Source organism: Lissotriton helveticus, chromosome 6 (assembly GCF_964261635.1).
Source record: "Lissotriton helveticus chromosome 6, aLisHel1.1, whole genome shotgun sequence".
NCBI classification, from domain to species: Eukaryota; Metazoa; Chordata; class Amphibia; order Caudata; family Salamandridae; genus Lissotriton; species Lissotriton helveticus.
This window is the reverse complement of record NC_136067.1, coordinates 895,958,996-895,977,386: the sequence shown is the minus strand read 5'-3', so window position 1 is coordinate 895,977,386 and position 18,391 is coordinate 895,958,996. Positions and strand designations below refer to the sequence as shown.

At 44.1% G+C, this 18,391-nt stretch overlaps 1 protein-coding gene across 1 annotated transcript in view; it reads right to left on the bottom strand.

Annotated features, from left to right (window-relative positions):
• The window catches only part of LOC144763176 (amine sulfotransferase-like), a 540,275-nt gene that overhangs the window by 305,067 nt on the left and 216,817 nt on the right, over positions 1–18,391 (bottom strand). Inside the window, exon 4 of the mRNA XM_078648522.1 lies at positions 8,519–8,651. Coding sequence (XP_078504648.1) covers positions 8,519–8,651 — 133 coding nt within the window. The remainder of the gene's footprint in view (positions 1–8,518; positions 8,652–18,391) is intronic.

Below are 18,391 nucleotides of genomic sequence, written 5' to 3'. Positions count from 1 at the left end.
ATCTGTGGTTTTAAAATTTTTAAAGAGTGTTTTTAAACTACGGAAACATATGATAACAGAAATCTGATAAATGTCTAGTTCTTTTTCCGTTTTAAGAATCTGTCTTTTTGGTCCTCGGTATTGAACTTACTCTAAGAGCTGTAATTATTGTAATTTGTTTTTGATGTTTGTTACTTTCTTGGTTACTTGTTTTTAACCGAATAAAGATCATTGAATCTGAATCTGAATCAACTGGTTCTTATGTAAGTCAAAAATTTGCAAATCTGTTCTTCCGAATGTAACCATCAGTCCTTATGGTTGAAACTGGGTCCTATGTAAAGTGCTCTGACACCTTCGGGTAAAGTTCGTGCTATATAAAATCGCATAAATAAATAAATAAATAAATAAATAGATATGTTTGAAATGCTTAGAATTTAGTAATATCGAACATAATAAAGTGGAGTGCGTGTTGTGTTGCATTTTGGGATCCAAGCGTAATTTACCAATTCAGGCCCTAATATGGTATAATTCACATTGCCCTTATATAGACATAGAAATCACTACCATTCCCTTGGGGTTCTTTGATGACGTTATTATGTCCGACTTTACGTCAAACTAGGCACCTTCAAGGTATAAATATGCCCACACTTGCCCTAGCAAACATACAGTGGTTTGGAGCAGCTCAACTCTCTGCTTGCTCGACGCAGCTCGCTACAGCAAGGGCCGAAGGAAGCCGACCCTCCAGCTGACGCACTGACAGAGAAGCTGTCCTTTCTCTCGCTGAGAATCAAGCTCCAGTGTTTCCAAGCTCCCCTGGCGGAGTGTTGAGAAATCGAGTCCCGCGACAGAGATACCAGACCTCCTTCATTCTAAAACCAAGGTACGGAGCTGATTAGACCCTAAGAGAAATCTTGGTTAGATTCTTGGCAAAGAATAACTAAACCTATGCTACACCTCACTTACTTCTTCCCTCGTACTAGACTTAGGCTAGGTACATTGGGGTAGGCGTATTTTAGAAGCACCAGTTGAGTACCTTTTAGCCTTTGGTATTTATGTATGTATTTATCTATGGTTAGGGACCATACAATGCTTTTACAGCAATATTTTATAATACTCCTCTTACTGTACACATTATACTTTGCAACCAGTATTACGATTGTAGCAGTTCACTTTACTTGTCTGAGAAAGAAGACTGTTCAATAAACCCTTTTATTGAAAACGCCTGTCTCTCTCTTTCTCTGCAGCTCTGATGAAACGAAGCATGCGTGATTGACTAGGTAAAATCTCTATCTATTGTTTCCACGACTCTGAAGATCAGTTTTATTCTTGGGGAAACAAAGTTTTCGTGTAAATGCGGTTGTCAGAAACTAATCCCTTCTTGTTTATTCGAGAAAGTTTATAGTGACGTCTGAGCTAGCTGGCACTCACAATTAAGTCTAATATATTCGAGAGAGACCTAGTCGACCTAAGTCTTACGTCAAATCTATAGGATATATTATTCCAATGTGCAGAGCCTATTGGGAATATAGGAACTACACTACACTACTGCAGCCTGGGTAAGGTGGTGCATGCACCCCTTACTAAGATATAGGTTACCTATAGCTACCTTTAATCACTGACACATATAAACCTATAAGTCACTCCTATGGCAGGCCTTATCAATCCTGAAGGCCGAGTGCTTGGTTTTGTGTTGGAGGGTGCCCATGCATTAGCAGGACCCCTCTGCAGCTTTTGGAATCTATTCTCTGTAGCTGTTCTGTGATGCAGCCAGATCATATACTCTTAAGTGCATTGTAACCTCCAGTTAATGCTAACTTTAGAATGACTGCATGGAAACATGTCATGTTTGGTGTCACACACTTTGGAATGCTACCCCCTGCCAGTTCTGGCGGCGGGGGTATAATTCCACCCTTCTAGAGGGAGAAGACATGTACACACTTACCTAACCGGTCATAGTTTAAAAGAGCCCCAGCATCAAAAAATGGATGCTGCAGCCACAGACACGAGTCTGACCTCGTGCTGCTGGATGAAACTCCGGCAGGGGAGGCCTGGACAATATGTTTCCTGTCACAGGGAGGTGTAACCACCTCTCAGACAGGCTTTAGTGTATTGGGGCTGGGTTGGTGCATTCAGAGCATGGTTTTCAGACAGTGCTAGGGGCACACTTCGTGTCCCTGCGCATATTCCAGTTCAAACCGGTTGCAGGGGCACTCGGCCCCGGGTCTGGTGTGAAACTGGACAAAGGGAAAAGGGTGTAACCAGCCCCCTCCCTGGATTCAGCCATAGGCGGGTCCCTAGAGTAAATCCAAACCCCAAACTTAGTATAAGTATAGGAACCTAGGGCCAACGCTGAACGCTGAAACGCGTTCGCAAACGCTGAAATTCGCAGAATTTTGGGGTTTGCGATCGCATTTTTGCTAAATGGTATGTATAAAGCACATCTGCGTGCAAAATCAAGGAATCACAAAATTGGCGATTCCTTATTTTGCGATTGAATTTAAGGAATCGCAAATTTTGTGATTCCTTTAAATCAATGTAAGAAGCACAAAAAAGTGCAATTTCGCCTTAAGGAATCGCAAATTACCACCAACTTGAAGTTGGTGGTAATTTGCGATTTCTTTGAAAAATTCAGTTTTTTGCATTTTTCAAAGTGCCATGTGACGCACATAGATGTCCTTAGTGTATGTATGTTTGCCACAAATGCACTCATGCTTATTTCAGGGGTGCAACAGGGTGTCCTTTGGACACCCTTGCACCCTTGAAATTGCATTCTCAATTTGCGATTCGCTAATTGCTAATCGCAAATTGAGAATGTCTTCCCATTCATTCCTATGGGCCTCTAGGCCCATAGGAATGAATGGGGAGGTATTCCTTAATTGTGAATCGCAATTTGAGATTCGCAATTAAGGAATATGTAAGATTCACAAAATGTATTGCAAATCCTACATACATAGCATTTTGCGATTCTCAAATAGCGATTCGCTAAAAATCGCTATTTGAGAATCGCAAATTGACTTTTTGATTCATATGGCCCCAAGTCCTTAGGACTTTAGATCACCCTGGATGAAACTCTGCAACATATATCCTGGAACTACGAAATTCTATTTCGGCTAGAAGACGGAAGAATCTCCCTTGGGATCAAGGAGTGACTGCCCTGTTCAAACAGGCACCAAAGAAGCATCTTGCCTGTCTGCATTCCCAAGGCTCCCGCCGGATCCTGATGGATTTACAGCACAGGGCACAGTCTTCCAGACTTTTCAGAGGCCGACACAAGATCGCAGCAAAGCTGAGACCTGCAGCCCTCCCGAGTGACGTGGGACCGGAACTCCTAGACACAGTGCACATTTGCAAGTGCATTAACTTCCCGAGCTTTCCCGAAGTTGTGCATTGGACTACTTGTAGTCCAAGCCCTGAGCAACATTTGCACTGAAGATTGTAAGCCTACATTCCATGAGTTTTCCGTGAGCCCGCTTCTAGCATTTCCACTTGAAGCTCCTTTGCGATCCCTGGTCCATCGACTGCTGGGTCCCCACAAAGGTAACTCTTCTGTTTCTAGGGCCTTTCTGGTTGCTCCAGATGTGCCCTGACTCTCCGCCAAAGGGTGAGTCCCTCAGATCTTGCTGGTCTACACTAAAGCCAAGATCAGCCTAGTTATTAAGGAATGTGCTCTAAATCCTCTTCTGAGTGTCGTTTATCTGTAATTTTCCAACCCACTTTCCCCATAGAAGTTAATGGTGATTCGCGGCTGTGTTTAGACACTGCACGCGGCCTCCGTGGGTCCCCTGTGCCACAACCTCGGGTGGTTCCTGGTAGCCCCAGCGCTTATAAAGACTCTAGGCCTTGTATCTATGTCAGTCGTGGTTCTTATACCACTTTCTTAGTATATGTTTTGTGACGCCCCTAGGGCTAATCACATATTGTGCTAATTTACTGTGTGCCAAATAAGTTTACTGAATGTACTTTTGCCTCTAGCCTCATAAAGAGACTAGAGGGCTGTGTTTAAAATAAATACATACATTTTATATATATATACCTGATGTGGTTCTCCTTTCATTTGGTTATTCATGAGATTAGAGACTGGTTAAACAAGATGCTTTACATTCCTTCAAGACTTAGACTGAAGGCTGCACTCCACAACTACCACCAGGATAGCTTTCTATATAGGTTGTCTTGAAACCTACCATCAATTAGGGTAGTTTGGACTGGTGCAAGTTGCCCACTAGAATAGTGGACAGCATATGCCAGGCCAACTTTTCACAGGTGTTCCTTCTACTTGCCATCCAGGAAGTTCACATAGGTCACCAAGGGAGACAATGGCCTCCACAGAGGGCTTCAGGGCGTCCGCCTCAAATGCCTGGTCTACCTCATTTGGGAGATATTTGGGGGATGGTTTCCCACGCCCTCTGCCCTTCCATCTATTTGCAGCAGTCTAGGCCATTTTGCCAGGCTCCAAACATTCCAGACTGGTGGTAGCACATATCCACTGATGCAACCCTAACATCTCCACATGTGCCTTAAGCTCCACTTCCTTCCAGGTAGTGTGCTCAAGGTCATTCCCTAACAGATAGTCCACAGGCATGGCAGGGCTAACAGCAGTTTTCAGAAGACCTGATAACTCCCCTACTCAATTGGAAAATGGGCCAGTGGATAGGACCCTCCCTGTTGTCAGCCACTACAACCTAGTGAAATGCATTGGGTATAACTTGTGCTCGGACTGGCAGCTGACTCCTTACCATAGTCATACTGGGTGCTGTGTCCCTCAGAACCTCAACACCTTGCCCATTGATGGTACCCAATTGCGTATACTTAGCAGTGTTTGATTGCACATAGATTTTAGGAACCGTCTCCACGCCGCCCAGGGACACTAGGGTAAACTTACTGGAACAAACTTATACCCAAGCACTAAACTTGCCACCTGTGGTGTCTTTCCTTTCCTGGAAGGTGGTGCTGTTTTTGGGCACTTGGGATCCTCCTTGTAGTGCCCGTACTCAAAACACTTGTAGCAGTTGAGAGATTTTGTCTGACTATTGTCAGGGAAGCTTTTTCTGGTGGAGAGATTGGGAATGAGATCCTTTCCCATGGGAAACATTTTGGGAGTCTTAAGAGAGCTCCTTTTTCTTCCCCCCTCCTTCATCTGTTGGGGACCCTGACCACCATTTTGGGAGCCCCACAGATACCTTCTTGGACACTATGGTGCTAACTCAGATGTCAGTCACATTAGCAAGTTTCCTGGGGTCAGTCAACTTGCTATCAACCAGGTGTTGGCACAACTCTGGAAAAAAATATCAAGCATGTGCTCCTTCAAAATTAGGTTGTACAGCCCTGAATCATTATCAATCTTACTGGCCCTCACACAGCCCTTCAGTGCCATACTACCATAATCAATAAAATCCATCCATGTCTGTGTTGTGAACTTGTGGCTGCCCCTGAATCTGAGCCTTTACCTCTCAGGGGTCAGAACTTAATTACCAGAATGGCTTTCATAGCAGTGTAGCATGTTTGTTCCTCTACCTCCAGTGTTAAGATATTGTCCTTTCCTACTGTAGGCATGTACCTCCATAGACTACCTCCCAGGAATCCTTAGGGAGTTTGGGCACTCTTAGAGCCACTACATAGGCTGCAAACTATTTGTCTATGTCATCCTTCACCACATAACTGGGCACCCAGTCTTTTCTTATGTGGACCCTTGCTTTACCAGTGGACACTGTGGGGACACTGCCACCTAACTGCTGGACCCCACCTCTAGGGGAAAAAGCATTTACTACGCATGCTTTACATCACATGCTATTACAACGTGGTTGTTACAACAACCGCATTGTTACATCGTGAACCATTACATCACAAGTAGTTTCAACAAAGTGTTAGCCCAAAAGGCAGGCTTCAAAGGTGAAGCCGCCTTGAATGGATGCTGGTAACAATATTCCTGAGCATGATGTCTTCTGTTGCTTCAGACTTGGCCAAGGGAGGGGAACCTGTGCCCTAATCAGTTTTCCAGTGGGCATGAAGCCCTCTGCCAGCCACACCCATAGGGTGGGCTACCCTGCTCCTCAGGACAAAGTACTCTTGGGATAACCATGTGCCACATATCACAGGAACTACATCACTAGAGAGGAGTGGACCCACTAGCCCATTGGCTAGTTCTCATGGTCATTCAGCATAGACTAGAGGTGGATAGTACACAAGCACTGATACACATGGCTTTTCTACCCTTTTTCTATCATTGTGTGACTTGGGAGAGACTGGTGTCTGAAAACAAAATCATCTGGTCCAGAAAATGAAACTACAAGTCACAGAATCCACTGGGACTCATGGAATACAAGAAAACCTGAAATGTCATGTTTTATTGCCAAGTATATAAGCCCCTCCTCTTACAGAGGTCCGGCTTGACAATGGCCACTGTAGCTTTGTGCTTTTTCTCTGATCGTTTTGTTCCTGCTACTGGAAGGACCTGGAATTGTGTTTGTTTGCTCAACTATAGAGGAGGTGCTTCTGCTAATCTTCTGGAGGATGCTGGATCATTTAAGCAGCACGCTTTCCCGTTCTCCCCGTGAGCACTTGGTGTCAGAGGGATCTTGCCTTACTGAAAGGCGGGGAGAAAAGGAGCACGTCTCCCGTGTAACATGCAGGAGGAAATTTGTCTTGCTGTGACTATTCTACAGAGGGCAGGTAGCAGAGTGTGGGAGTGTTCGACATTCTGCTATTCTCTTGGTGCCGAGACATTTGATTTTATTTTTGTTTATTTTGCCAGTTTGTTGACTTGATGATTTCAGATATTGTTATCTCGTAAGGATTGCTCTACAATTACCTTAATCTACCTATCTTTGGGCGATCCTATTTTTGATGTCTTCAGGATTAATGCTTACTGCTGCTTACATGATTGTGAGTATGTATGCTGTGTAAAGTTGTTTTCTGTTTCCTGTTGTGCATGCATAGGAACTTGACTTCTTTGCTTCCTTCTCTCCTTTCTTGTCTACAGAGCATTCCTTCTGGGTAGTGTTTTTCCTGAAGTGGTGCCTTTCTACTTGTTCATAGACACAGTTAAGAGAAGACACCCAGTCCTAGTAGCACCTTTTCTTCTTTTCCCATTCCTCTTTTCCTTATGTATTTTTTACCAAAGCAGTGGTAGTTTCACTTTTTGGGGGTTTACGCAGAGGCGAGTGGGCTATCAATCATCGAGCCATCATCCCCGCTGGTTAGTTCCGGTAGCTCAGTGGCTTTTTTTGCAGTCTGACACGTTCTGACACTAGTGACCATGTGGATCCTTCTGGGCTCATTTCTGGGATAAATATGGCACCCTACCCTTTAGTTCATTTTGGAAAAGAACTGAGGACCGAAGTAGGACTGCCCTGCTGCTCTTGAAGCATGCAAAAAAAGGGTGCATTGTCGAGAGGACTACACTTGTTGTATTTTTTGGCAGTGAGATTGGAACTGTGCCTGTGGCTCCTCACCCAGGGAAAAGTTGATTTCCGAACTTCACCAAGATCAATGACTCTAAGGATCAGTCGGCTGATCCCCTGGTGCCTGCTCCAGGATCATAAGAGCCAAAAGAGTGATATCTCTGCAGCAATTTTGCAGCTACCTATCACCAAGCACAAGAAACACAAAACTTGAGCTAGCCAAAACAAGCAACCGAGTCTGGTGAACTCAGGAATGCTGTCCAAAGTCTGATTTCTCATTATCAAGCCCCAAGAAGAAGTTTGCATCCAACTGCGGAGCAGTGTGACCAGCATTGACTATCTGACCACTGCAACATAGAGGACTTCAAGGGACCCCGATCTCTGTGGCCAAAGTCGCCCAACATCACCCATCGTCCGAGGAACCACCACTGAGACTCCCCCATCAACCACACCACAACAGGAGCATCCTTTTGAACATCTTTGCCTGCATCCCTCAGCATCCAGACCACTCCATTGACTTCTACGGCGGTTGTCATCTCGCTCGGTTGGCCAAGTAACTGTACAAAGTATACTTTCTGGCACCCTAGACCTTTACCGTGCTGGATTTGGTCGCCAAGGCTTGGCCAGAGTATGCACACAAACTCTTTCAAACTTTTTAAAAGTTTTCAAACTTTATGTTTGCCAATGCTTGTTTTCGGTTGTCTTTAAAAGTGATGAAAAAGCTCTAAAATCTATATCTCTGGAACCCTCCTGTGGATTTTAATATTTATGGTCTTTAAAAATTCATAAAAATATGGTCTATGTTTTATAAATTGTTGTTGTGTCTTTTAATTGGTGTTTGATTTTCTTATTCAGTTGTTTGATGCTTGTAAATGTTTTACACTATGCTCCTTTGCCAAGCCTTATTGCTCACAGCCTCAGCTACAGAGGGTTGAGCTATGATTAAGTAAATATTACTGATTGCACTCAGGATGGTATCTGTTATTGTCCTCTCCGATAAGACCCCCAGAGCCATATCATGTAGTAGACCCAGATCCTCACAAAGGCGAAACGTTTGGGGGAAGACCACCCTAAGACTGTCAGGTCTAACAAAACAGCTGTTGTTTTATAATCACTTAGAAAAGTAGCATGCAGAACAGTACCTTTTCCTGTGCAATACTTCTCAAAGTGCTCTTCCAGCATTACAGTAGGTTCTTCAATAGACTCTCGCATCATATTTCCAAAGTGATAGTAAGAAACCATATTGTCTTTGGGGTTTCTGGTTACATAAATAATCTGTGAGAAAAAAACAAAATTGAACACAAATGTCAATGAAGAATTAAAGCAAAGTGTTAGGCAGTAGGACAAGCAGTGGTATGAGGTGCCATTCCAAAAAAAAGATACTTTTGATAATATTAGGCATTCCGAAATTATCTCTAGCATTGAATAAAGTGCCACAAAATGCATATATTTTACATTGATATAAAATATTATTAACACCCTATTCGAAGAACAAAGGGGATCATTATGATGGCGGAAAGACCTCCATGGCCGGGCAGGCGGTGGCGGTTCTTCCGCCATCACCAAGCTCATTACTCACTGCCAAATTAGTATGGCGGTGGGTATCGCGGTGGACACAAAGTCCATTTGCTGTTTTACCACCGGAGGCAATCGCACTTATTGGCTGGCAGATGGTGTAGGGCCCCTGAAATGGTGGGGGTGCCTAGCAGACACCGTCCACCAGATCAGGATGTGGGTTCAGGAAGGCCTTTCCATGTGGAAAGGTAGGCAGGGATTGGGTTTGTAGGCCTGTTGTGGGTCCCCCTTGTTGGAGGGGGGTGTCACTGCACTGCAATTCCATGCACCAAGTGGCAGGCACCTTGTGGTGCCTGCCACACGGTGCAGGAAAATACAGTGTAATCACTTTTAACATTGCGGACGGTGCTGCAGCCAGCAGCATCGCCTGCAATGTAAAAAGCCCAGGATGCGCCCACCAGTATGGCAGGCACATCCTAATCGCAGTGATGGGACCGCCACATGTCTAGTGAGCGGTCCCAAACACAGCTATGGTGGCGAGCAGACCAAGTCAGCCCACCATCGTAATCAACCCCTAAGATATTCACTCTTACCTCTGAAACCTGAAGGCAATGCAAGTAATGCGATGCAAGTAAGCCTTAACCAATCAAATCAGGCTTCACTAAACGTAGGCACTGTGACAGCAGGACACAGGGAAGTGTACTCTCCCAAAATTATTTCAGAACAATACAGTCTGCTAAATGAATGGCAGTTTTGGAATGGTTAACAAAAATATTAGTATGGGAAAGGCTTGTGGCCAACTGATACAGCTGCATGAGGTGATCGCTTTTGCTGCCCTACAGTTATCTTTTGGAATGATGAATGAGAGTTGTAGAGGTGGTTAAATGCTATTGGTTTAGCAAAGCATTGAATATTACAATCAAGCTGTACCATTGGAGACCAACACCATTTCTATTGTCTGGCCCTTGCTAGAGCTACTTCCAGTTGTTCTTGCGTCCAAGCCAGTATTTCATGGTCCCCTTCTCTGATCTGCTTGATGCCGGCATCTTCTGCAATTAGGTGCCCAAGGCTGAGTTTCCAGGAAGCATTCCCAATATGGCGTCTATTATGGAGTTGAAGCCAGGTATCAGCAGCCCAAAGCAGCATCTTATTTTGGACAACCAGCCAAAAAAGAAGGCTGCATCATTGGTGCTCCTCCTAATGCCTAGAAGTCATATTGCAACCTGACAGATTCTACCCAACAAGTACTGATGAAAAAAAAGTGCTGAAAATATGAATGACACCGGAATCCATTAGGGCTTATTGCTGTTCCAAGATGCATGCAAAACTGCAGTAATGTGTCAGGATAGTGCTGGAGTAAGCAGTCGCTTGATGGTGGTGGTGGTCTCTGGTATTTACCTCTTTCTATGCACTTCATTGCCTGGCTTTAGTCACAACAAAGTGTCACTCTAACTGACACACATTTGGCAGTTGAATTTCACTCATAAGTGCACTTGAACCATGGAATGTCAGACATAAGCAATCTGAAAACTTGTCAGCTATTGCATTATGAAACACAAGGCTCAGTGGGAGGCAGTATGACCTCTCACATCATGTTTGGTGTAGTCAGGTCCCACAGTGCCCTTCTATTTGTGGTACTTTGCAGCAGTTTTAAGATCTTCTTAGAGTTTCTTGTTGCTCAAATGGGTGTAATTTCTGAAATGTATATGTTTCCCTCGTCTTCAATGCTTGATATTGCTCGTGAGAAAGTATCACTCATAGTCATTGAATGTCACTCATAACTACACTGAAATTAAGAAAATGTCACACATAAGCAATTTGAAACCTTGGCAGATATGTTTTGCATCTGTATATTGCCAACAGAGCTAGGATGGGCCTGTTCTCAACACTCAAACCCTAAAATTAAACAGAATGCCCACTAACTGTGAAAACCTTAGGCACACCAGTGAAAGGCAATTAGCTGGTTAAATCAAAGTTACTCCCAGGTATGAGAAATTATTTAAATTCCAATATTCCTTCCTTGATCTGGATGCATCTGGATTTTGTTTTCTTTGGACTGCAGGCCATATAAAAGGTTTTCAAAAGATTAGATTCTAGATCAAGGTTGTCCATAAAGAGGAGAAACTTATCAATTATACGCTTTAACTCATATAGGGGCCGATTCACAGAACTAATCTGAGATAAAATCCTAAACTTACTACTTTTGGTAGTCACAGAAGGCATTTAGTAGTAGTAAAGTTAGGACTCCTAACTTTACTACTACTAAACTGAGACAAAATCCTAACTTTAAACTCCCTCTTCATGCAATAATGCTGGCATGGAGTTGGATTGTTCCTGTTCCATGTCCAGGCTATGCATTTTCAAAAACTGATTAAGGTTGTTGACAGTAGAAACATTGTAGATGCAAGAACATACCTCTGACGTACACTCAAGTCTAGTGAAAAGTACTTACAATTTTCACACCTTCATTGTATCTTACAGAGGCTGAGACTCCTATGTGTAAGGCCTGAGAGAAATCAACCAGGGCCTGGCCCAGACCCATGCTGGTTACCAGACCCCACAGCTTTGTTGTATTTACTCAGTCAAAAGTGCTGCTGAGTTCCATGAAAGCTAAATACATGGGGCTCCCCTTCGATATAGTATATTTACCTATGAGTTAATGTAAGTTGAGACACTGCTCCATCGGCCTGAGACCATCATTTAATCCATACTTGACACCGGAGACAATCTCAGATTAGAGTTACCAGGCAGCAATCCCGTTTAGAGCTATACATCCAACGATCTTGACCATGGAGTCTAGTAGAGAGATGACTGAAACTTGCAGTAACTACCATATATGCTTTGAAAAAGTTCTATCGTCTGAGCCGGATCACTGATACAACATCGAATTGCAGAATTATCCAGTCAACTACATCAGAAACAAAAATATCGACACACAACACCCAAAATAGAAATAACACTAATATTGATGGAAACATTTGGGGGTCCATTAGGATGTCGGACGGTGGCACCACCGCGGTGCTGGTGGGGCGGAAAAACACCTTTTTCCGCCCGTGAGCAGCGTAACTCACTACGGCCATATTAGTATAGTAAAACATAGGTCATTTCCCGTCCGATGCGGAGCAATGCGCACCGCCATCAAAGTGCGCCCGGCACCGCGGCGGTGGGAGCCAATGGAGCCTCACCGCTGTGCGGAATGACGTCCGCCCCGCTCAACAAATTAGGATGGCCAAAACAAGCAGACGCACCGCAGCGGAGACGCCGCCCAATCTGACACGGCGGAAACTCAACAGCGGAGCGCGATATCAGAGCAGCAGTCATGAACGCCATGGACCCAGCCCTACATATGCATCCGGTGATGTACCTGCTACAGTACTATCATCAAATGGGCCACCGCGGACGCCGCCGCAGATACGCAACTACACAAACACAACACACAGGCCGACCTAGGGTATAATTTCACAACAAACACCCTGCTGGGGGTCACAACACATCCATAAGTGCACCAACACATTACCCACCTGGCACAAAGTCACCCCTCTGCATCCGGGACACACTTCGACCACCAACTAGCAGCAACCTTCCGTTCCAGCCCACGTCAACGCAGCGGTCAACACATGCGCACAAAGCAGAAGGCAGGACCACTCCAAGGCATGGGCAGGGCACAAAGAGCACAGGGACACACCACCCCCAACCAGACAGCAACACACACCATCAGGCACAGGCCAGGTGCCCATCCTGTGCACCCACATGTACACCAACAAGCAACAAGCACAGCAACAAGCAAGCACAATACACACCCTGCACCACACAACAAACAACCAGGGACACAGCGACTGCAGGAGAGGCTGACAAGTAACACACAACACCAGTGTCAATAACACTAAAGGCGGCCAACATCTCCCAGCACAAACACACACAAACAAACACACACCCTGGGTGTAGGTACAAACATAACACACACACAGGGGCGCTTGAACTGATGCCTTCATAAAGACAACACACAAACACCACAGGAACACACACAGAATCACATCAGAAACAGACATAACCTGACAGCCAAACTGTGGAAGGGCAATGCTATATTATGTTATGTTATGTTAATTATTTTGTAAAGCGCGTCTGCTACCCGAAGGTGTCCTGGCGCTATCTGCTGTCCCTAGGGAGTAGTGAGTTGCACGATCAGGAAAGAGATTCTAGAACATCCATGTTTTAAGCATTTTTCTGAAGGGGAGTAATTCGGTTCAGCATCTCAGATGAGGGGGGAGCTGGTTCCAAAGTCTTGCTGCTGCCACCACAAATCTCTTACCACCCCAGCGAGCCTTTTTCACTGGTGGTACTCTTACTAATTTTTGCACTGATGAGCGCAAAGTTCTAGATGGTGAATACCATTGAAGTTGGTCTTGAAGATAGTGTGGACCCTGCTTATGAAGTTATCTGAAGACAAGGCACAGAGATTTAAAATGTATCCGTTGTCTCACCGGTAACCAGTGAAGTTTACGAATTTCACTAGAGATGGGGGAAAATTTGGATATGCCAGAAACCAGCCTGGCAGCTGTATTCTGCAGCAGCTGCAGCCTCTGCAACAGCCTCTCTTGGATATTTAAATAGAGGCTGTTGCAATAATCAAGTCGTGACATGACAAGTGCCGTAACCACCGTCTGCCGACTCTCCTTGGGCAGGAAAGGGAGAATTTTCTTGGTGGTTCTAATGGTGAACATCGTAGAAGAGACCACGGCATTAATTTGTTTCCTCATGTCCAGTCTGTCATCCAGGTCAGAATCAGAAATGCTTTATTCGATTTAAATGAAGTATAAAATCATAAAAGCTTCACAATGCAAATACACATTCCATAAAAACACAGTCATCATCCAATAAAAACAGTTAATTTAAAAAAGGATTAAATTAGTACATCAGTGATATAAAGCAATTCATAATACATACACTAAATATCTCAATTAGTTGATCAATCAGTTAACATCATTAATTTCCGTTTCTTTAAAATACTTTTTAAAAAGCCAGTCATAACCATAATGCATTTCTCACTCCCTGATTGCAATAAACTTAAATATGCTGGTCTACATTGTCGCCATTGGTTCTGTCTCAACTATTGTCTGATCCACCCTCTGCGTTCAGCATTATAATATTTGCAAAACAGAATCAGATGGAAAGTAGATTGTGTCGACATAGTGTCACAGGTACAGGGTGCCAGGTTCCGTGACCAGTTGTTTTTTAGAGGAAAGGTTACCAGGCGGAAGAATAGTTCAAACCTAAACCGTGTTAATATAAAACGGTCAAAACTCACAGTGCAAATGGATAAATAGGGTTGGATCCACTGGCATATCAGGGTCCCTTGGTGTTGGATGACTGAACATTTCAGGAGTTCACCTGAACTTCTCAATATTTCAAAGTGGCTCATACATAATTTTTTCAAGTCTTTCCTTGAAATTCCAAGATTATTAACTGGGTTACTGTATAACTCTGGTCTTTGCAAATCAGAGAGAGTGTTCTTAACATACATTAACCAAGGAATAGATTTAACATTGTCAAGGGCCATCGCATCCTTTATAATGTCCCGATTGAGTCCCAGAGCTTCCGTCGTCCATACCCTGTGCCAGAGTAATATTGGCTGGAGTTTAATAAGATCGGAAATATATTCTAGATCTAACTCTGCATGGCAGTTAAATGTTGCCACACCCTGGGGCAATGCTAATAAGTATTTTAAGAAGCAGTTTTCGACTATTTGAATGGTCATTGCATTCTGGATCCCCCAGATACCAGCCCCATATAGGGCAATACTCCTACACTTAGCCTTGTAGATTTTTAAAAGGATTTCTGGTGGTATTTTGCCGAGCTGTTTAGCAAAATTCATAAGTGCCGCCATAGAGCGTTTAAATAGCAAGGCCCTGGACTTTATGGCTGCCCCCCACAGGCCCGAACCATGCAATACCCCCAGGTAGGAGAAGGATTTTGTACATCCAATTGTGAGGCCATCCACCTTAATTTCCTTATGTTCGGCCCGCCCTTTCCCACACACCATCATAAATGATTTCTTTGCATTGATTTTCAGCCCTCTTGACCCCATGAAATGATTATATTTTTCTAAAGCCCTTTTAGCACCTATCTTTGTTCGGGCCATAAGCACTGCGTTGTCCGCATAAAGGAGTGAGACTGCCTGTCTCTTACAGAATCTAGGGGAGTCAATGGTGCTGGCCTCCAAATCCCCCTCCAAAGCGTTGGTATAGATGGAGAAAAGGAATGGGGACAGCACACAGCCCTGTCTCACCCCCTTCTCAATGCAGAAGGGCCTAGTGCACTCCCCCTTAGTCCCAAATCTCACCCTTGCTGTAGCCCCGGAATACAGTTGGCGAATAAATTATACTATGGGTGGATCCACTCCTATTTCTTCGAGGGTATGCCATAACTTCGCATGATCCACACAGTCAAAAGCGGCTGTGAGATCTACGAAGATGGCATATAAGCGTTCTTTCTTCGCCCGTGTGTATTTCCCCTGAATGATTATAACATTGAGGACCTGTTCCACTGTACCCATCCCTTCTCTAAAACCATATTGAACGGGGCTCAGGATGTTATTATCTTCTGTCCATGTATGGAGTTTATTTAGGACCACCCTGCCTGCTAGCTTCATAAGGGAGTCTAGCAGGGAAATTGGCCTATAATTAGAAGGGCTCTCTCTATCCCCCTTTTTGTGTATCGGTATAATCACCGACTCAGTTTAGGTTTTATTAAATCCTACAGCACTACATGCCTGCAGGACTCGTGTGCATATTGGGGCCCACAAATCCGGGATCAACTTAAAAACGTCGATCGGTATTCCGTCCGGGCCCGGTGCCTTATTTCCTTTACTACTATTTATTGCCACCAGGACTTCATCAAGGCGAATTTCTAGGTCTATCGGTGAGTGGGCCAAAATTGGTGCGTTGGTTTCAGTAATAGTGCACAGACTTTCCCTCTCCCTTTTATACACATTTGAGAAGAAATTAATCCATGCCACTTCGTCAATGGCAACCTCTATTGTTGCATTATCCTCTCTTTTAAAATATGGTGCATTTACTGCTTGCCAAAACAGTTTAGTGTTTCTGCTTTCAGAGGCCTGAAGCAGATTTTGCCATGCTTGTTCTTTAAGCTCCCTTTTCCGCTGGGACCTTGCTAGGTTATACACCCTTCTACAGTTCCTTATTAATTCAAGATCTCTGGTTTTGGTGCTAAGCGCGGCTTTTAATTGGGTATATGCCTTTGTGCATTTGTTATCAAACCACCCTGTAGACTTAACACGTTTTTTGCTTGGTTTAGTGAGGGTGTCCTGTATTATCGCCGTAATACCTCCAAAGGCATCCAATATTTCTTTATGAGAGGCCTTTTCATCTAGACAAACCTGAATGTGTGACTGGGCATTAACGATAATGCCCTTATTTGTTTCCACTAGATCTAACGCACTCCACTTTAAGGTAAAGCCATTTCGCCTGGCTAATGTTATATCCTTCACCCATGCCAGAGCCTCGATGGTAGTGGATTTATTGGAAACTGGTAGGGATAGATTAAGACTAATGGGCAAGTGGTCACTGAGGCCATTTGAGTGGATCTCAAACTTCTCCACCCAGGTATGATGTTTATTGGGAACTAATATAAAATCAATGACCGATTGTAAGCCCCTTGAGATAAAGGTGGGGCTAAATTCCACCACAGGGGAGCTCATCTTATTAGCGAATCCCAAATCAAGGGTGGCTAGTATATCATTTAATTTCTCCCCTTTTCCTGAGTGAATAAAGTGACTCACATCGTTACTCCCTTCCTACTCGACTTCTCTAGCATTACAAGCATGGGAATTACAGATGCTGATGTTGAAATCCCCTCCCCACACAACAATTATATCTCTCTCATTGTTGAGGTACAAGTGGTTTAAGTCTTCCATTAGGTTATTCAATACCTCCTCAAACATTCCTTTAGTATTGTTGTAAAAGTTCACCACCAACAAGCACAACCCAGATGTTAGATAGATGGACACCAATTGATAGTAGGGGGAACACTTCAGCATTTTTATGCTCCGCACTCTCAGCAAGTTAGATACATAGACACAAATTCCCCCTTTGTGTCTACCATGTGGGGAATATACCGCCGGGGTGTGGAATGTCTTATAACCATCAAGGTGTTTTTCACCTATAAGTCATGTTTCTTGGATACCAAGAATGTCGAAGTCTTTTATAAGGTCTCTCCATGCTGTATTAGAAACCTTACTCTCCAAGCCACAGATGTTCCAGAAAACAACCCTTACCCTATCTCGTGATGCCACTAATTTAGTTCGTGGGCGGTTAGACAATGGAGCAGCTACCTTAGCCGCAGGAACAATTTCACAGGCTGGTTTCTTGAAGAGGTTGACTTTTCTTGCTTTGGGGGTTACCTGTGTTCTAATCTGGTTAATTGGGTCCGTTCTCATGTCATTAGGACTCGTGAGTGGTGTAAGTCCTAATACACTATCTTGTGAATTACCGGGTTCTGACGATGGTCCTCCTGTTTCGTCTCCTATCGGGGGTAATACTGCCTTATCCTCGCTCTGCTTTGGGACACTATCCTTATGTTTAATATTGCCTTTATTTCTTTCACACCGTCAGTCGCAGTCATTCAATCCTGACAACGCTGTAAATCTGTTGGGCCCTGGATACCTATTTAATCCCTGTATACCCCATCTCTGTCCTCCAAGTGTCCCAGCCTGATAATATACCTGGGGGGCTCTCATCTCTACTTGCCATTTATTTCCATTAACTGATCTGGCTAGGTTTATTGGCCTGTAAAAGTAGCCTAATGGCAGTATCTCTATGCCTTGGCCCCAAATCCCTCCCCCATGCCCCACTTCACTCATTATCCTCTCAACTGGTGCCTGGCTATTAAAATTGACCACCACGCAGTCACCCTTTTTTAATTTCTTAGATCTACCAAGCCAGGACACCCGTCTAGCCATTATGATATTTGGCCCTACCATCTTACCCTCAGTTGTGTTGCCTGATAGCCAATGCATGACCTTATTTCTTAGCTGGATGTAATTCTCACTGACTCCCTCTTTAAGGGGAGGCACATTTGCAAGTACTATAACCAGTGGAGCAGATTGTGGAGGAAGGTGATACATTTCTTACACCCTCATCCTTTAAAGGACAGGAGTTTGTCCCAGGATTCTTCTGCTCTTTAGTATTAGTATTCTTCTCCTCATTCCCTGGATTATTCCCAGTATTGTTCCCTATATCGCTCTCTGTCCTACTTGGTCGTTTCCTCGCAAGTTCACTGACTGGATTCAACCATGGAGTGGCATGGGTAAAATTATCCTGTCTGCCTTGCTCATTAGCAGGTCCTCTGCTTTGCTTAATAATTACAGGATTCCCTGACCCGTTAGTATTGCTCATTGCAATCTTATGGAGGTTATCCACCTTGTTAGTTAAGACCCTCAACCTCTCATTAAGTGGGAGTATGAATGATCTTAATAGGTGCTC